The sequence below is a fragment of the Sprattus sprattus genome, assembly GCF_963457725.1.
Source record: "Sprattus sprattus genome assembly, chromosome: 8".
In the NCBI taxonomy this organism is placed as follows: Eukaryota; Metazoa; Chordata; class Actinopteri; order Clupeiformes; family Clupeidae; genus Sprattus; species Sprattus sprattus.
In genome coordinates this window covers 969,548-990,474 of record NC_137927.1, presented here as the reverse complement: position 1 = coordinate 990,474, position 20,927 = coordinate 969,548, and the positions used below count along the sequence as shown (strand labels likewise).

The window sequence follows — 20,927 nt, the reverse complement described above, 5'->3', positions numbered from 1 at the left end:
TTAATCCTGACACGCACCACTTTCCTCCCGTTCAGGTCAGCACGCTCGCCAGTAACAGTGGTGATGCGCAGTTTCGTTGCTTCCCAGCCTGGGGGTCTCACGGTCAATGTGCCGAGAAGTATGCCAGATCGCACTAGTGAAATGGTGGAGCCCGTATCGATAAGTGCACGACACGGGGCTCCATCCAACACATAGTCCACAAACAGTCCTCTGGTTTGACTTAGTCGCCCCAGCCGCAGGTGGTCAATGTTGAAGGTGACATCCCTCCTGCCGTGTCACCCTCCTCTAGTTTAACTGTGCACAGGGCGCCGGAGCCGGGCAGTTCCTGGAGACGTGTCCAGGCTCTCCGCACCTGTAACAGCCTTCGTTTATCGCTGCCCTCTTCGGCCATCGCCAGCTGCGTTGAGGGGTGTTGGCTGATGCTTGCCGCGTCATCTCCAACTCTTACTCATCCTCACTCATCTCCACTTGGCTTATGCGGTGTGTGGTGTCCGTTGCACATAAGATGTGCTCCACCCGCTCTGCCTCATCCAGGGCCGACACCAGCGAACAAGGAGTGCTCAGGCGAATGTGCACAAACACCTGTAGCGCCAGTTCGTCTTGTTGGCTTTTGTTGAACGTTGGGTAGCCCTCGCCGTGCATACAGTCGGAAGTCTGCCGCAAACGCTCTCAGGCTTTCCACGTCACCTCTTTGCCTGGAGGCGAGTTGATCTCGAGCGTAATCAGTGAACACTCGCCGTCCGTATCTGTGTTGTAGGGCGGCTTCGATGGCGGGCCAACTTCCGTGTTCTTCGGGGGGCAGGTCGACCAGTACCTGTAGGGCCTTCCCCTCCAGTGCCAGGGCCACCTGAACTCCCGTTTCCTCCGCCGCACTTGGACCAGGTATGTCTCCAGCGGGTTCTCGCAAATGTAGCGGGGCAGATTGGTGTTGGTCCGACGTGGTGCCTCTGCCATCGTAGGTCTCTGCTCTGGGTCCTTGAAGAGGGCGGGTCGTGGCGGATGGAGCTGCCAGCTGTACGCTCCCGGTTCTCCAGCTTGTGGTCCTTCAAGGGGCGGGGGGCGTGGGTCTTCGCCTAAGAAGCACTGCATGCTCGCTCCATCCGGTCTCCCAAACGAGTGGTCCTGAACGCTAGTTCCCTTGGCCAGCTCGCCGTTGAAGAGGGATTAAGGTCCTCTGAATTTCATCAGTGTGCTTTCCCGTGAATGAAGGGGTTGCCATAATCCCACTTTTGACACCAATGTAACAAATCACAGAAGTGAGGAATATTTGTTATGGCTTTTATTACTAACACTAAACACATCACAATGCAAAATGGCACGGCCTTTATGCCCTGGTACATGTTATCACGAACAGGTTGTATCCCCGCTACACCACTGTATGAATTCAGTCCCCATAGAACAATGACATGCCATTGGAACAGTAAAGTTAGTGTGCAAAGAATTCACCTTATATATAAAGTTGATTTGCATTGTTTTATCGTGGTTTTTGATATGTGATCGAAACATCCTCAGAAATTCCATGAGTTGACTTCGGACCCATTTACCTCTACCTTATAGACACTGGCAGTTAGTACTACATATCGAATATACTTAATGAATTCTTGAAATACTTAACTATTTAATAATGCTATGGTTGACTGATATATTGAGTACTGATTTGAATAATTAGTGTGCTTGCCCGAAGGGAAGCACACTATTGTTCTTCGTTTTTTACTATTTTTTTTATTCTAGTAGTTTTTCTTGCAGCTAACTACTCCTCGCCCGATTGAGATAGAGACGCCGTTCAAACACCAAAACGTCCGGCCCGATCCGGTGCAAGCTGCTATGACTTTTCGTGGCGGTACTCCTTGCCACTCCTTTTTTATTCCTCTTTTTCCATCACCTTTTTTCTCCATAGACTTGCATGGCAGAACTTTGAGGCATTATGACATCATAATAGGCTCATTAAACTGGCTTGCACCTGTGATTCACTGACAACTCTCACTGACACCTGCGCACGGTTCCTCTTCTCTCTCTGTCCCTCTCCATTCAACTATATAACTAGGAATATTAAGAGACACCTTCCATACCAGGGCTCTACTCACTCATGCATACTCACTCATGTTTACTCACTCGTGCATACTCACTCATGCATACTCACTCGTGCATACTCACTCATGCATACTCACTCATGCATACTCACTCATGTTTACTCACTCATGTTTACTCACTCATGCGTACTCACTCATGCGTACTCACTCATGCGTACTCACTCATGTTTACTCACTCATGCATACTCACTCATGCATACTCACTCATGTTTACTCACTCGTGCATACTCACTCATGTTTACTCACTCATGCATACTCACTCATGCATACTCACTCATGCATACTCACTCATGCATACTCACTCATGCATACTCACTCATGCATACTCACTCGTGCATACTCACTCATGTTTACTCACTCATGCATACTCACTCATGCATACTCACTCATGCATACTCATTTGTGCATGCTCATCCAGCAGGGAGAGCTGGAGAGCTGACACCTGCCCCAATTCCAAGGCACTTGTTCTCTCGGTCATGGCCGCAACAGAGCAAGCACACTCTCGCAGTTCGTTCACGAAACGCATTCTAGTTTAGTTTGAAATTTAGAAGAATAATGGTGTTAGTGTGAGTGGACTAAATTGGAAGTTAAATAGCCTAATCTAACTTGTTTTAGATAGAAAGTACTTGAACTCCATTTATTTCAATCTGTCCAGAAATCACATAATGGTTCTTGTAGGTGACCGAATGGGGTAACAATTGACATCACATACATCGTGAAATGTGTTTGTGTTAGCCACACCTTCAGGCCATTAACCTTCCCCATCCGAAAGCAGCCCATCCACATGTCCGTGAGCAGCATCTGGCTGCATGTGTGGGCAATGAAGTCTCTGTGTTTGGCGGCCACCGCCAGCTTCAGACAGGTAGAGTTGCTCCAATTCTTCAGCTCATATGTCAACAGCTTCATAGCCACCTGCTCATCCTGCTTGTAGGACTGATCCAACAGGTCATACGCAAGCTGGCCGAATTCCCTAAGAGATGAGGGGCGAGAGAGGTTTGGCAAAGAGAGATGAGGGGCAAGAGATGTTTGGCAAAGAGAGATGAGGGACGAGAGAGAGGTTTGGCAAAGAGAGATGAGGGGCGAGAGAGAGGTTTGGCAAAGAGAGATGAGGGGCGAGAGAGAGGTTTGGCAAAGAGAGAGGTTTGTCAAAAAGAGATGAAGGGCAAGAGAGGGGTTTGGCAAAGAGCAAATGACAGAAGCGGTCAGGAATGCTGAAGTATTCTTTTTCTTCACTTTTTTATTGATTTCTCTTAAAAATACATACAGGATCAAAAGCAAGATCCGATACAAGAACATTAACACTCAAAGTAGCCTAAAAGGAAAGGGTCTGACATAAATCTTTGAGATGTCCATATGTTTACCTCTATTTATGTATATATTAGTGCTGTCAAACGAATAAAATATGTAATCGCGATTAATCGCATTTTTGTCATAGTTAACTCAAAATGAATCGCGATTTAATTAATCAAAATTAATCGCAATCGCAAATTTTTATATATTCTAAATGCCCCTTCAATTATTTTTTTTACATAATTTTTATTTTATTTTAATGCTCTTATCAACATGGAAAAGTGGATTGGCTTGCTTTAAGCAATGTTTTATTGTATTGAAAAACAACATTGCAAAACAGGGCGGTACAAAATAAAATTATAAAGTGAACATTTAAGATAAAAAAGGACTCAGCCTATAGTGCAGTTAAACCATGGCTTAATATTTTTTGCTGCCAGCTGGCTGCCTGTTGACATTTTCAGACAACAGTGAAGCTTGCTTCTTTTGCACAACACAACTTTTAAAGGTAAACTTTCTATTCAGAAGCTTTTTATCATCCATTTCGCCGTATCGCGCTCATCATTCACTCAAACGTGACGTTAGCCTACTACATAGTTTGGGAGGGCAAAAAGAACGTTAATCTAACGTTAATCGTTAATCGCGCGATAAAAAAATTTACGGCGTTAAAATGGGTTCGCGTTAACGCCGTTAATAACGCGTTAAACTGACAGCACTAGTATATATATATATATATATATATATATATATATATATAAATAAATAGAGGTTAACATATGTATATACAGTATATATGAATATAAGGATAGTATCGTAGTGTTCCATAGTTCCGCCCCTACAATTTACAAAATGACAGACCAAAAATATCGTTTTCAATCTTTAATCAATCAACCTTACATATTACAGTAGAGGTGGGTGTTTAGATTACGGCTTTTTTCTTGTTTGGATTTTATAATTTAAATACCCCTTTGGGGCAGGAGCTTAAGTTGTTATCTTGGTTGGCAGGGAAATTAATATTAAGTTGGACGTAAACATAAAGGGGCGGAAAAAGGGCACTGTTCGATATGTATATAGAGAGTAATTGAAGTATTATGAGAATAGCATTCATGCATTCCTAATTCTGTGTACTTTTAAACATGTACATGCACAAACACACTTGGAGTTGTTTTCCAGGTCCTGCGAGATGTCATCCACCACTTCACTCTGAGAAGACTCAGCCATGGCCTTGTACAGCTTACAGGCCACCAGAGCCTTGGCCATGGCCTCCTCACCACGCTGCCAGAGGAACAGGGCCATCTTCTGGCGCTTCATCAGCACCGCCCACACCAGGAGCTCATGGAAGGGGTACTGAAAACGGCAGACCTCTGGGTCGTCTTCATCAAATTCCACCTCCTCCTCCCTCTTCTTCCCTTTCTTTTTGCCTTTTGGTCGTGGGTCGTCGTCCTGCAGCAGTTCATACACAAATCATTCATTCAAATACAATAACACAGTATGTTGAGGTGCATGATGTTATATGACCACATAAATGATTGAATGTATGTTAGTTTCTTACCCCCATCCCCAGAAGCTTCAGTGCTTTTGGCTGTAGGCAGAAAAAAAACTATAAAAAAATATTTCATACATGAAGATTTTACAGAATAATTTAGATTGCAATGAATCATTTTGTTGTTTAAATCCAAATGATCACAAAGCCTAATAAAAATGTTGAATAGGTTAAATTAATTATTATTATTTTTAATCCCTCGGATAAATTATCTTCCTTCTCACCAAGCATTTTCTCGGTATGGTTCAGCAGTCAATAAATTGAATCTTTCTTTGGCTTTGGCCACACAATTATCCTTTTAGAAACTTGAATCCGTTTCGGTAAACACTACTGCAGTGCTTGGCAATAATTATGTGTTGAGGTGTTTTCTCACACCTCTCCTTTAGCTGGAAGAGGATGTGGAAGAGACTTTTTCTAGTCTCTGATGACTGGAAGAGGATGTGGAAGAGTCTTTTTCTAGCCTCTAATTGTTAGGGTTAGGCAGGAAAGGACCCAAATTCCTAGACCAGATACGAAGTTGGTCAGGATTTATTCTCAAAAGTAAAAAGTAGAAAAAACTCACAGGAGTTCAAAAAAGGCAAAAACTAAAAACAAAATCCATAACAGACAGAGAAAAAAACACAAAAACAAGGCAGCCAGGCAGAGAAGGAATATACTTTAACAGAATTTCTCATCATGCTACTAAAACTGGACATGAAACTTACAGGACTTGACATTAACTGACATTAACTTACAAACCGACAGAGGACACAGGACAGACTGAGTTTAAATAACAGAGGGGAACTACGTAGACAACCAGCCACAGGTGAACTAAACAAGGGGAATTAACAAGACACAGGAGAATCCAATCAGGGTGATTAATGAGGCAGGTGTGGTAGGTGATGGAAAAAACAGGACTTGGTGGAAGGCAGGTGGGGGCGGAGTTCAGAATGTCAACAAAGGAGCACATGGAATTAATAAACAAAACACGGGGAAACACATGGCATAACAAACACACAGAAGAAGCACATGACAAAATAGACACAAAACAGACAGAGCAGGATCCTGACACTAATGACTGGAAGAGGAGGTGGAACAGACTTTTTCTAGTCTCTAATGACTGCTACCTGCACACAGCTATGACTCGTTTGAATATCATGCCGACATGATAACCATTCTGATGATCCAATCTACATAGTGTATCAACAGATACATCACATCATGATAACTTATCAATTCATACTGTATATCTGGTGGTTCATTATTGTACAACTTGGCACCTTTGTGGATCAGCTGGGCGTGCCTCCTACCCATAAAGATAATATGGAAATGGATCTTTACCTAGCTTGTAAGGACCTGGTTCGACTTAAACAGTTAATATCCACATGAAATAAAAGAGCAAAAGCTACAAGAACACTATTTTCCTAATCTAATCTGCTATTCAAAAGAATTTAATATTTATTTAATATACTATTGACAGGCTCTTAAATCCTTATCGTTCCACCTAGAATTGTGATTTAAGTCAAGGTCAATATAATCAGATCAAGGATTAACCCGCTTAATGCCACTGTGGATATCCCAACGCCTCAGAAGTTCAGTCAATTCAAGCCAGTCACATTAGAATCTGTTTCAAACATATTTTCACATAAAAAACCTCTACCTGCCCTTTAAAAGCAATGATTGAGGATATGGGTACAACTTGTCATACCGTACAAGTGGTCCCTCTGTGCTGTAAGTACAGCTTGCTCTCGTCTGGTTAAATCCCAATTAAACAGAAGTCTGCCAGTATGGAACCTTTGTGAAAAAAATCCCGCCTTGACCCTCATGTTCTACAGAACTACATGCATGCATGGCTTTTTAATTGTCAGATTGGCAAACTGGGTAGGCATCTGTGACTGTAAAGAAATGGCTCCTCATGTCCAATAGACAGCTCCCTGTCCATTATATGTCAACCACTTCTCCTGTGGTTTGTGTTGAACCTAAGGCATCTCTGACTCTGTAGAGGAATGACTCCTTATGTCCAACAGACAGCTCCCTGGCCAATACATGTCAAACCTGTGGTTTGTGGTGAACCTAGAGGGGCTTGGCACCTGCTTTATTCTCCTTATACCTTTTTTATGACGTGACGCCCGCTTAGAATGTGAATGAAATGTCGAAGCGCCAGGAAAATCGTTCGCAGTTTCCGACACATTGATATGTGATGTGGCTTGCGTTGATGACCAGAGCCCGTTCACAGAATATCCTTCGCATATCGCACCCCAGCCTGTAGTGGAGGCGTCTGTGGTGACGATAACGCGGCTCACTACTGCACTCAGCGGAGCCGCTGCCGAGAGGAAACGCGGGGATCGCCATACGGCCAAGGCCTGCCAGCATCTGCGATCCACCGTGGATCAAGCGAAACTTGTCTCTGGCGGAGTCGAGTTTCAATGACAGATACCACGCCTGGAATGGACACGCCTGAAGCATCCCGAGGGGGCGTGCCACTGTTGCGGCTGCCATCAATCCCAAGAGCTTCTGACAGCAAAGGGATGAGACCTTCTGTCCTAGTCTGAACATCTGCACGCATTCCCTGATAGAATCTATTCGTGCTGGCGACAGACACAACGTCATTGAAACGGAGTTTACTGTCATGCCTAGGAAGGGCACTGCCTGCTGAGGACGCAGCGAGCTTTTTTTCTTTGTTCCGAACAAATCCGAGGCGGTACAGTTGTGCCACCACAAGATGGCACTCCTGCACCGCCTCTGCTTCTGAGCGAGAAGCCAGGAGCCAATCGTTCAGGTAGTTGAATAAGCGAGTGCCTATTTTTCTCAATGGAGCGATGGCAGCCTCCACGCACTTTGTGAATACTCTCGGAGCTAGGGAGAGACCGAATGGAAGTGCGTGGAACTGGTATGCTACTCTGCCGAATGCGAATCTCAGATACTTGCGGTGTCTGGGATGAATCGGAACATGGAAGTACGCATCCTTGAGATCTAACGTGATCAGCCAATCGCTCGGCTTTATGAACTGAATAAGCCGGCGTGGAGTTAACATTTTGAACTTCAGCGGCATGAGAGACTTGTTCAGTTTACGTAGATCTAATATAGGGCGATAATTCACGTCCTTCTTGGGGACGAGGAAATACTTGCTGTAATGGCCTGAGCTTGCATTCTCTGGCGACACTACGCTTATAGCCCTTTTCACGAGTAAAGCATCTATTTCCTGTTGAAGGAAATGTGGGCAATCTCGTGGCACCCGTGATTGAATTACACTCGTAAACCTGGGCGGAGGCCTGGCGAACTGTAGAGTGTAACCTCTTGCTCAAAACGAAGTCTGCCAGCCTGGGGTTCATATTGAATTTGTCGGCTACTAAGCCTTGTCTTGTGTCTGCGCCTAACGGGACAGTGTCGAGAACATGGGAATGTAGTGCTTGTGGGAACATTTTCGTCGTGCTGGACATGGGGTTAACATGAGCGCATCTGGCAACTTTCCCAGGTGGTGGCGGGCACACCACCTCCCCACCCTTTCGTTTCAGGGGGCGACTAACATCAGGGCACCTGCGGTCTGCCTCGCCCTCTCGTACCACGTCGTGTGGGTTTGTGCGTGGCCCCGGAGCTTGTCTGTGCCGCTGGCTGTTGCTGCTGTTGCTGCTGTGGCTTAGCAGGCTGGGGCGGTGGCCGGAACGTGTTCTTGTTCCAGCCGCGGCGCGCGGCCACCTTAGCTGGAGGAGCTGGGGATCAGAACCCACTCCTTTTCACCCCCTGTGCCGGTGTGGTCTGCCCCGAAAAGGACATTGGCTCGGAGCTGCTCGACCGAGGCATCCACGACTGAAAAGCCTCACAGCTCTTCTGCTCAGCCTCGAACTTGACGTTCATCGCCCCCACCGCATCACCGAACACGCCCTTGACGCTGACTGGAGCGTCAAGGAGTGGTGCTTTCTCCCTGTCCGAAAGCTTGACCAGGGAGAGCCACAGGTACCTCTGCGTCGCCACAGAAGCCCCCATGACTCGCCCCAGCCCCTGCGATGAGCATCTGGTGAGTCGGAGAGACAAATCCGTTGCTCTCCGTAGCTCCTCCACTGTCTCGTCGTCCCCCAGACGAGCTGCGAGCTCCGTGAGGAGCTTGGCTTGGTAGCGTTGGAGCAGCGCCGCTGTGTTCGTAGAACACGCGGACTGCCCCACAGCCAGGTAAGCCTTCTCGGCCAGAACCGCCATGTGACGAGAGCTCTTGGTGGGTAGCACGGGTTTCTGGCCGAGGCGAATCGTGGGGGAAGCAGGGGAGAGATACCCCGCTACGGTGTCCTCCACCGGCAGAAAGGAGAGGTAGCCCTTCTCTTTTGCCCGGTCTACACGGAGGTACTCCGCAAACCCCGGAACCGGAGCGGGCCCTGAATACGGCGCAGCCCATGAGGTCTCCAACTCCTCGTTAACCTCTTCGAAGAAGGGGATGTTTGAGGAAGTTGGCTGGGGTGGGTCACCGTAGTACTCTCCGTCCAACAATGCAGAATGCACGCTGGGCGGAGGGGGGAGGGGGAGACCAAGCCGGCTCGCCGCCCTCACCGCTACCTCGTGTAGCTGGTGACCCAGAATCCGGGAGAGTGCCTTAGGCTTCGTAGCCCTCGGCGAGTCACCCATCACCACGTCTGTGTCCTCGTCAGAGTCCTCGAACGAATCCTCCAACAGACTCTCTCCTCCGGAGCTCAGATAGCGGCTCGGCGGCCTCCGCAGTCACTGCGACTGGGGCCACCGAGCGCGCTGGGGAAGAGCAGGAGGACCTAGCGGCTACCCGAAGGAAACCGCCAGGCCCACTGCTGCTTCCAGGGCGAGGGGAGCCTCGTCCGTCCGGGGACACCACCCCGGACAGCACAGGCCCTCTCTCTCCCATAGAGAGAGGCGCTTTGTGACTCGTGCCGTCGTCATTGCGGCACAGAGCGCACAAGCAGAAGGGATATCCCCGGACAACGCCGCCTCAGCGTGCCCTCTGCCGAGGCAGAGCGTACAGCGGCGATGCCGGTCACCCTTCTCCGGGGAATGGCCACAGTCTGGATAGACTCTGGACATCTTGATCTGAAAAGAGACACAATTAGCAAGAGCTAACCAACGTAGCACGTTGTAAGCAGTAGTGAACTAGCAAGTCGAAGACGAGCGTGGTCACCAGCTAGACAGCAACTTGCTTAAGCGTAGAATATCCTTGTAGCACTCGGAGCTAGTAAGAAAATAATCCAAACTCACCAACTCGAAAGAGTAATAAGCACACAAAGACAAAAGGATACGCAAAGCGAGTAGAGTTCTTGTTCGATAGTCCGTAACCTCAAAGGCGAAGGGTCGAAAGAGGATGGACGGCATAGTCACCTTCAATATATAGGGACCTGAGGGGGCGGGCTCAGGGTGGTGATTTGCCACAATTCGGCCTACCGGCGTGAAAAGAAAGTGCTTTGATTGGTCAATGAACAGGTCATCTCCCGTCAATCACATCGCAGTCCCAACTGCGATAGGGAACCTTGACTGTAGAATTCGAGGAGGTGAGTCAAAAAAATATGCTTTCTTTGAAACATACTCAGCTCTACAGTTTTCCTACAAATAGTGTCACAGAAAAAAATGTAGAATAAACATTGTGATTTTGCCTACTTACCACTCTTATAATATGGTTTAGTGTTTATGCATATTGTAATTGAATTTGAAGCTGTTGAAAAAGTAAAGTACAGCTCACTCGTTTCAGGCCATAGAGGTTGTTGTAGAGGGTCCGGAAACTCTTCCGGGTGTAGTGACAACGATAGGCTCCTCCCATCAGGAACTCCAGGACCAATCCAATGTCAATGAGAGTTATCTGATAATCTGGAGGAAGGTTGCCCTGTCAACATCAACAAAGAATGATTTGATCGATTAATCTGTCAGTAAATAAAACAGAACTATTTGCCGGATAGTTTATATGTACACTGTTTTCTTACAATATTCTCCTAAACCTACAACTTTAGAAGATGATATCTGTTTTTGAAATTCCAAATTAGTTTTTCTTTTTGTAAAGAAAGAATGTAAAAGAAATAATAAGATAAAGTTGTGTGTGGTCATCTCTACACTGTCAAAATGACGGAGAAATAAGGATATTCATTGTTTTGCTGTGATGAAAACAAATTAAACAAATGTATTAAATGAAAACAAATTAAACAGGGTAGGAATATATGTAGGGGATAATGAACAGTACGCTTATACCACGGTTGCCACACTTGTGTTATGTGAATTTGAGGGTTTAATTTCAACGTTTTCATTGCTAAATCTCACTCACGCTAAAACTTGTAGAACTACTTCTTTCCGCCACTAATAGCATGTTTTCGGAACTTACAGGGCAAACTGCTGTTACAAAGAAGTAATTGGAAAATGAAAGTTACGTATGTAACTACGGTTCTATGAATCACTGGGTGACCGCTAGACGGTGCTTCAAGCACTGGATGATCCATCTCGCGCATGCGCAGGTTCGAGGACTAATACCAAAATTGTCACGTCGTGACCCCGATGACCCCCGGATAGTTTATATCTTCCGGTGGCATCAGGGAAACTGTTCGTACACAATCTTCTCGCGAGAGCACAAGGATTCTGAGTGACAGAACGGTCTAGCGGTCATCCAGTGATTCATAGAACCGTAGTTACATACGTAACTTTCGTTCTGTTTCATCCTTACTGACCGCTAGACAGTGCTTCAAGCACTGGATGACGTATACCAACAAAATCACGAAGAACTCCAACACTTACCTCACTGAGGGAAGCAGCAGAGTCAGGCAACAGGACCACAGCCAACGGCTGGGGAGTGGCAACATACACCCGGTAGAACCTAGAGAAGGTACTAGGTGATGTCCATGACGCTGCCTCGCAGACATCTTCCATGGGGAATGACCCTCGAGGCTGCCCAGGATGTCGAGACAGCCCTGGTGGAGTGGCACCTCACCCCGGATAGCAGGGGGTGCCCACTTCCCTTTTTATCTAGGTGACAGGATCACAGCCAACGGCTAGGGAGTGGCGACATACACCCGGTAGAACCTTGAGAAGGTACTAGGTGATGTACGTGACGCTGCCTCACAGACATCTTCCAGGGGAATGCCCCGCGAGGCTGCCCAGGATGTCGAGACAGCACTGGTGGAGTGGCACCTCACCCCGGATGGCAGGGGGTGCCCACCTCCTTTATACGCCTGGGTGATGGCCTCCACCACCCAGTGGGACAGTCGCTGCTTGGAAAAAGCAGAGCCCCTCCTAGGGTCACCATAGCAGAGGAAAGCTGATTCGACCGCCGAATACCTGCGGTCACAGCCACATATGCCCTCAGGGCCCGCACAGGGCACAGTAATTTCAACCTGTCTTCCCCCTCAGGGGGAATAAGTTGCGGCAGGTGGATAGGTCGATTGAGGTTGACTGTGTAAACCTTCAGAAGAAACTGAATTCGGCCACAGGGTAATCCCTGGGCCATCCAGACTCCACCTCAACAGGGGCCGCTCATGGACAGTGCATGGAGCTTTTTAACATGCTTCGCCAATGCGACAGCGACGAGAAAGCCGTCTTGTTAGAGACCCACTTTAGCTCTGCCTGAGCCAGGGGTTCAAGGAGACAACACAAGGCATCAAGCACAAGGTGCAGATCCCATGCTGGGGTGCGCCGTGCTTGTGGGGGGCGCAGCCCTAGTGCGCCCCTCAGAAAAAAGGGGACACCAACCTGTGGCTCCCCACCGTGTCATTATCCACCAGAGCATGTCGGGAGGATAGCTGCCACATACACCCCAAAGGTAACCGGGGACCGGCCCCCATCCAGGAGTGACTGGAGGAACTCTAAGGCGCTAGGGACCACGCAATGCACGGGGCCCTCGCCATGCGGCAAACAGCTGCCACCTGTTCTCATACTGCTTCCGGGTAGAGGGTGCCCGGGCATTCAGTATGGCATTACGGACAACGTCCAAACATCTGTCAGCAGTGGGTTGGGCCCTGCGGGGCCAGACCAACAGCTGCAACCGATGAGGGTCAGGATGCCATATCCGACCCTGTAACTGAGACAGGAGATCCTTCCTGTCGGGGAGGCGCAGCGGCATCCCGCTGCAGCCTGCACAGAAGTGGGAACCACGTCCTCCCTGGCCATAAGGGGCTACCAGCAGCAGTCTGTGGCCCTGCTGGAGAACTCCCTGTAGAGTTGGAAAAATCAACGGGATTGGCGGAATGCAACTCCCTGGTGATTGATATGGGAGACGGTCGAAACCTTGTCTGACCGCACGAGCACATGTCGGCCTTCCAAGAAGGGCAGAAGCCTGCAATGCCCTGTGCACAGCCCGCAGCCCTAGAGCATCAACAAGGTGACACCCTGAGTCTCCTGTGCCAGTGCTGCTCGGCGTCCAGATGAAAACTGTGAAGCCACCACTGGAGGGGGCGTAGCGACAGCAGGCCTAGGGGAACCACAGTAGCAGCTGCTGTCAGCTTCCCCAGAAGGCGCAGAATTCCGCGTAACGCAACTGCCTGCCTTCCTGAACTGGGAAAGAAGGTGTAGGCTGTCGTACAATCGCCGTGGCGATGGACAAGCCCTCATGGCCACTGAATCGAGAGTCACCCTGAGAAGAGTGTGATCTGCGATTGGACCAGGCAGCTCTTTGTTAAATTGAAGGAGATGCGTCGTGTACAGGGCCATCTGAGCCCGGGACGGGGCACAAGGGGCCAGGCGTCAAGGTACGGCAAGATTGTCATGCCCTGCGACTGTAGGGGTGAGAGGGCTGCCGCCCCACCCCTGATGAAGGCACGTGGGAAAGGGAGAGGCCAACTGGGAGCACCCTGAACTGAGGTGATGTCCCTGAAACGCAACTGCAGAACCCGTCTGTGGTGTGGCGCTATGGGTACATGAAAGTAGGCATCCTTGAGGTCTACTGACGTAAACCACTACCCCCTGGTTATTGTACGCAGATCCCCTTGCCATGCTCAGCATGCGGAACCTCAAGACCCTCGGGAGCCTGTTGAGGCCCCTCAGGTCGAGGATGGGATGGAGTCCGCCATCTTTCTTTGATACTAGAAAGTAGGCTGAGTAGAACCCCCCGGGTTGTGTCAGGGGGTCTACCGGCTCAATGGCACCCCTGTCCAGGAGGGTGGACCGCTCCTGGGTAAGGGCCCGGGCTTTCGCCGGGTCTTCATGATGGTCATTTTGACCCGGCCATAGGCTGGGGGTCGGCGTCGGAACTGAAGTCGGCATCAGTGGGCTAGGTGGAAACCACCCCGGGTCCCTGATAGAAGCAGCCCAGTAGCTGAGCTGCAGCTGGGAACGCAGACGGCCGGCCACTGGGCCTCAGCGCCTGGCCCCCCTGCCCCTAGGGGCTCTGGGGGGACGATGGGCCGCGCACGAAGCGTGAGGTTGGCCTGAGGGCTGTCGCTCTGGACTCTGAAGGCCCGCGCTTGCCGCTGAACAGGCTGTGGGCGTTGGGCCCCGTAGTGACCCCTTGGGTGGAACTGTGACTGCGAGCTGCGCCGTGGGGCAGCCGCAGACCTTCACGGCCTAAGTCGGATCGGCAGAGCTTGGTTGCATCGCTGGGCCGGGGTCATTTATATTTACATTGTCATTTAGCAGGCGCTTTTATCCAAAGCGACATACAATGTATACACATTTCTACATTTACACTGATGGCACACTGCACATCAGGAGCAATCAGGGGTCCAGTGTCTGTTCAAGGGCGCTTCGACAGGAATCGAACTAGCAACCTCTTGTCAGCTGTTCAGGTGACAGACCCCACAGCTGCTCTGCCCCAGCCAATCTAGCCGCCCTCACTGCCTGTGGTATGTAGCTGCAATTCATGCAGGGGTTGTCTGAAAACCCTGCCCTCAGGTGCTCGACACAGAGACAAGAGGGGCATCGCTCATGGCCACCCTCCACCTGCAGAGGGCCATGCAGACCGCACGAGAGTGGTTGCTCACCATGTCTGCAACCCACGCACCACTGAGAGAGAACGGTAGTAGTTAGCCTCAGTAGAGGATAATGGTCCCAACATAATGGGGACAATCAGAATAGACTAGGCGCAGGGAAAGGTAGGCAGGAACCGGTGCCTCCACCGACAATATTCACAGGCCATCAGTTACAACCCACACCTGTGCTGGGAGTGGGGAGCGAGAGCACTGCCCTCACCAGGAGAGGGGAATGGCCACACTCGATGGGTTAATCAGCATAAATATAGGATAGATATAGATGCAGAATAGATGCCGGGAGAGGGAGGCAGGAATTGCTGCCTTCACCGACAAAATATTTGCAGGCCAAACTACAAACCACACCTGTGCTGGGAGCGGTTAGCGAGAGCACTACCTTCACCAGGAGCGGGTGGATGGCCACACACAACGAATTACACGGTGCAGAGCAGATGCCGGGAGAGTGAGGCAGGAACCGCTGCCGTCACCGACAAATACTTGCAGGCCAAACTGCAAACCACACCTGTGCTGGGAGCAGGTAGCGAGAGCGCTACCCTCACCAGGAGCGGGTGGATATCCACGCACAATGAGCTACACAGTGTAGACTAGATGCCGGGAGAGGGGGCAGGAACCGCTGCCTTCACCGACCAATATTCTCAGGCCAACAATTACAAACCACACCTGTGCTGTGAGCGGGTAGCGAGAGCACTGCCCTCACCAGGAGAGGGGAATGGCTACACTCAATGGGTTAAGCAGAATAGATCTAGAATAGATATAGATGCAGAATAGATGCCGGGAGAGGGAGGCAGGAACCGCTGCCTTTACCGACAAAATATTTGCAGGCCAACAGCCACCAATACATGCATAACATGGTATGACTGTCTGCATGTATGGCCTAGGCCAGACTACTCTGTAAAGTGTCTTCGAGTATTTAGAGAAGCACTATATAATTGAATTGATCAGCTGGTTGATACAGACCACACCTGTGCTGGGAGCGGGAAGCGAGCACACTGCCTTCACCAGGAGAGGGTGGATGGCCACACACAGAACTGAATAACAGTATAATACTGGGCTTTCCCTCAAATATTGCAGGGAGAACTTATTTTAATGAATCTGACTCAATTCAATTGAGGATTCAATTTAGTGCCAGGGCGCCGGAGGCGGGGTGCGAACCATGATATCTGGCGTGGTAACCAATGGCATGTCAGGTGGGCTAAGCATCACTGAAGAAATATAGTTAACTGTAGTGATATAGCCGTTCACCATGCGCAAGTAATTCAGCTAGCGGAATTGCAATTGCGTCTCCTCTGAGCACTGGAAGAAGAAGCGAAAGCGCGTCCTTCCAGTGGCTATGGGTGTGGGACAACCACTATGACAATCAATCTCTTTTAGCCACAATAAAGCAATCTACTGCCAACTCCACCGCTAGACTGGGCCAGTGGGGGTAGCGTAACAATCGCAATAACACAACAGTGTAGTATGGACGGTGGGAGACACGCGGACACGCAAGCCTTCACCAATTACCAAACATACCAGCGATTTGAAAATGAGTTAAATTAAGGTACATTTTCACTTTGAAGCCCCGGAGGCAGGATGTGAACCCTGGTCGCTTGCGTAGTAACCGGCGACTTACCCAGTGGGCTAAGCCTGCTTAATGGGTTACAGATTTGAATTTTTAAGTCTATCTTAACCATGCAGTATACGCAAGTAATTCCCCTAGGGAATTGTAACTGCGTCTCTATGAGCGCTAGTAGAAGGAGCGTCTACATAGTATTCGCAAACACAATGAATGGTGGGGGAGGGCGAATGCAGCCGTCACCACACTTAACACAAATAATTCCCCTAGGGAGTTGTTACGCTAGTAGCATAGCGCAATACAATGAATGGTGGTGGGAGAGGGCGAAGCAGCCGTCACCGCGATTAACACAATAATTCCCCTAGGGAATTGTTACGCTAGTAGCGTAGTAACCGCAATACAATGAATGGTGGTGGGCAGAATTAGGGAATTACTACGATCACCAACTTCTTGCGGCAACAGCTGGTTAAGCAACGTAACTGGCTGTCTAGTGGTGGGAAGGGCGAAGACGCTACTTGACCACAGACAGAGTAATTACGGCCTCGCATACCCATTGGCACGCGCAGGCGATGCCAAGTTGTAACCAGCGATAATAAGAGAACCAGGGTACTTATCCCACAGTCGGTGCGGCCTCTGGAGGGTGAGAAGTTCACGGCTCCGACAGTGTCGCGAGGCCAACGGCACGGGACAGGATAAGCACCAAACTTTTTTTTTTTTTTTTTAAGCTTTTTTAGCTTCCTTAGCTTCTTAGCAAACACCAAACCTGCGTAGCGAGAAGATGAAAGGGACAGTTTCCCTGACCCCACCGGAAGATATAAACTATCCGGGGGTCATCTGGGTCACGACGTGACAATTTTGGTATTAGTCCTCGAACCTGCGCATGCGCGAGATGGATCATCCAGTGCTTGAAGCACCGTCTAGCGGTCAGTAAGGATGAAATAGAACAGAATACTATGGCCCAAGCCCAGTCGTTAGCTCCACGCCTCCCATTGCCAAGCTGACATTTCTCAACATTCTGTTAAGTCTTAGCTTAGCTTAGCTCACTTGTGGTCCTTAGCCCAAATGTAGTGTAACGGTACTAAAATGTAAGACATTTCAGACAAAGTTATTTCAGTTATTTCAGTGTTGCTACAGTCTGTCAATATGATTTACAGCCATTGCCTTTCAGAGGGAAAGCTGACAAACTCCCTCAAGATCATCCCAGATGGCCCGCAAATATCTTACAACATTACTGGTTTCCATCTTCTGGCTTGTTGTGAGTGCTTGGTGAGTGATAGCTATTTGCCAGGTCTCTCAGTCACCACCAGCCACTGGGCTGCATTTATGGGACTGCACAAATGGTGTGATCCATTTTGTCATAAAATTTTGCCACAGACATCCTAAAAAAATCTGCCATCCTCGTCTCTGGTACAGTTGTGTGTGCAGAAGTACCACCACTTTCTTTTGCCACTAGCAATTTCGTAGCAACAAAATAATAATAATAATACATTTTATTTATATGGCGCCTTTCAAGAGACCCAAGGTCGCCTTACAACATTGAAAAAAAAAAAATACATTGAATTATAAAAATACATTGAAAAAAATACATTGAATTATAAAAAAAATACATTGAATTATACATTATACGGCAACAACTTTACAGGTTATAGGCCTGCTTAAACAGGTGCGTTTTGATTAGTTTTTTAAAAAGAGCGATTGAGTAAGGGTCAATGTTCCTGATGTCAGGGGGAAGGGAGTTCCAGAGGTGAGGGGCAGAGCGGCTGAAGGCTCTGGATCCCATGGTGGACAGATGGGCTTGGGGGACGGTCAGGGTGATGGAGGAAGCAGACCTGAGAGACCGGGTAGGGACATTGATGTGGAGGAGGTCAGAGAGGTATGGAGGGGCGAGGTTATGGATTGCCTTAAATGTGTGGAGGAGGATTTTGAAATTTATGCGGTGTTCAATGGGAAGCCAGTGGAGTTGATGCAGAACGGGGGTGATGTGATTGATGGATGGCGTCCTAGTGACGATACGGGCAGCAGCATTTTGTACCAGTTGGAGTTTATGGAGAAGTTTGTGTGGGAGACCAAAGAGAAGGGAATTGCAGTAGTCCAGGCGGGAAGTGACAAGGGAGTGAACCAGGATTGCGGCGGTGTTGGGAGTGAGTGAGGGGCGGAGGCGGATGTGAAAGTAGGCAGATCGAATGGTGTTGTTGATGTGGGTATGGAATGATAGGGTGCTGTCGAGGACAACACCCAGGCTTTTAACCTGAAGAGAGGGGGTAACCAAGGAGTTATCTATGGTGAGGGTGAAACTGGGGTGTTTGGTGAGGGTGTGTTTGGAGCCAATGAGGACTGCCTCAGTTTTTTCACTGTTAAGCTTCAGGAAATTTGAAGAAAACCAGGATTTGATTTCCTGTAAACAGGCACAGAGGGAGGAGGGTGGGAAGGTGGAAGTGGCACATTCCTGCTCAGTAGACATTTACTATAAGTCACTAGCTAACTGCTGGTGGACGAGCCTTTGGGTTTACTTTGGGGAAAGGAGTTCACAATTGTTGAATGTACATTGGTGTTGAAATACAGTACATTCCTCTCACAAACCTTCAAACCATGATGCAAGCATCAAAAGAAACAATTGAAAAAAGCATAATTACCTTTTTTACATCTCTGACTACAGAATGCAAAGTGTTTGCAGGGCCCAGTCTCTATAAAAATAAATGAAACAAATGAAGCATCAATAAAGATATCTGTCTACTTATCTACTGTATATACAGTGCCACTTGAAAGTATGTGAACCCCTTGAGCACTTAAGCGTTTTCTGTTGTTTTACCATGATTATTCATTTTTTTTATCACCAATTTTCCATAGATGAAATGTCAGGTTTATGTTTATCATTTGCATGTACTTGTTTAGAGGAAATTGTTTGAGTAGCCGAAAAACTACATGAAACATGGAATTAGTCCATTTCAAAAGTAAGTGAACCCCCAGCTGAATTGATAAAGTCAAGCAGGTAACAGATTCAGTGAAACTTATTTGGGTGATTTAATTAGTCAATTGAGCAAACCGATCATCTGAGACATACTTAGGGAAAGGTTTGGGCAAAAACAGATTAAAAGAGAGAGGAAACCAACCAAACTACTGTAGTGCCAAGGTGTACCCACACAGATCAACAATGCCGAGAGGAAACGAGATATCCGAGAACATCAGGAAGAAGGTACTGTCAGCCCATCAGTCTTGGGAAAGCTATAAGACCATCTCCAAAAGATTCCAGCTCCATCCATCCATCCAAGACAAATCATTTTGAAATGGAGGGCATTCAACATGACCGCATCTCTGCATAGAAGTGGACGCCCATCAAGACCATCACCAAGACGCACCAGAAGAAGAATAAATCAGGTAAAAGTCAACCCACACATCACCTCTAAAGAGTTTTGGACCTCTCTGGCAGCATCTGGGTTAAATGTACATGGGTCTACAATCAGACGAAAATTGTTGGTTTTGATCGTGACAAAATAATTCTATCTCGGACTCATCTGTTTAAAGAAGGGACTTCCAGAAGGCCTTTAGTTTATCCACGTGCGCTTGGGCAAAGTTAAAACGGGCAGTTATGTTCTTTCTTGAGAGCAGAGGCTTCCTTCTAGCAACCCGATCATGAATGTCATGTCTATTCAATTTTCGTCTGATTGTAGACCCATGTACATTTACCCCAGATGCTGCCAGAGAGGTCTGAAACTCTTTAGAGGTGATGTGTGGGTTGACTTTTACCTGATTTATTCTTCTTCTGGTGCTTCTTGGTGATAGTCTTGATGGGCGTCCACTTCTAGGCAGAGATGCGGTCATGTTGAATGCCCTCCATTTCTAAATTATTTGTCTTGGATGGATGGATGGAGCTGGAATCTTTTAGAGATGGTCTTATAGCTTTCCCAAGACTGATGGGCTGTCAGAACCTTCTTCCTGATGTTCTCGGATATCTCGTTTCCTTTCGGCATTGTTGATCTGTGTGGGTACACCTTGGCATTACAGTAGTTTGGTTGGTTTCCTCTCTCTTTTAATCTGTGTTGCCCAAACCTTTCCCTAAGGATGTCTCAGATGATCGGTTTGCTTAATTGACTAATTAAGCACCCAAATAAGTTTCACTGAATCTGTTACCTGCTTGACTTTACCAACTTAGCTGGGGGTTCACTTACTTTTGAAATGGACTAATTCCATGTTTCATGTAGTCTTTTGGCTACTCAAACAATTCCCTCTAAAAAAAGTACATGCAAATGATAAACATAAATCTGACATTCCTTCTATGGAAAATTGGTGATGAAAAAAATGAAAAATCATGGTAAAACAACAGAAAACTCCTAAGTGGTCAAGGGGCTCACATACTTTAAAGTGGCACTGTATCTATTTATATATAAATATAAAAGGGCATTTACAAATATATTAATATATAACATTTTGTAATTATAACACTTATTATGTACTTCTTCATGTGTACACGCATTAATTGAATTATATGTTGATGTAATATATTGTAAATGTTAATATACAGTATATATAAACATACAACAAAAAGTAAGGAAATTTGTGTTTGGAAG

General features: G+C 47.8%; 1 protein-coding gene across 1 annotated transcript in view; it reads right to left on the bottom strand.

The window, feature by feature from the left end:
* LOC308369642 (transient receptor potential cation channel subfamily M member 1-like) overlaps window positions 1–20,927 on the bottom strand; it is a gene marked incomplete at both ends in the record, with an annotated part of 120,576 nt that overhangs the window by 45,618 nt on the left and 54,031 nt on the right. The window contains 5 exons of the mRNA XM_080844143.1: window positions 2,832–3,060; window positions 4,534–4,820; window positions 4,930–4,959; window positions 10,589–10,729; window positions 18,996–19,046. Of these exons, the coding sequence (XP_080700269.1) occupies window positions 2,832–3,060; window positions 4,534–4,820; window positions 4,930–4,959; window positions 10,589–10,729; window positions 18,996–19,046 (738 nt within the window). The remainder of the gene's footprint in view (window positions 1–2,831; window positions 3,061–4,533; window positions 4,821–4,929; window positions 4,960–10,588; window positions 10,730–18,995; window positions 19,047–20,927) is intronic.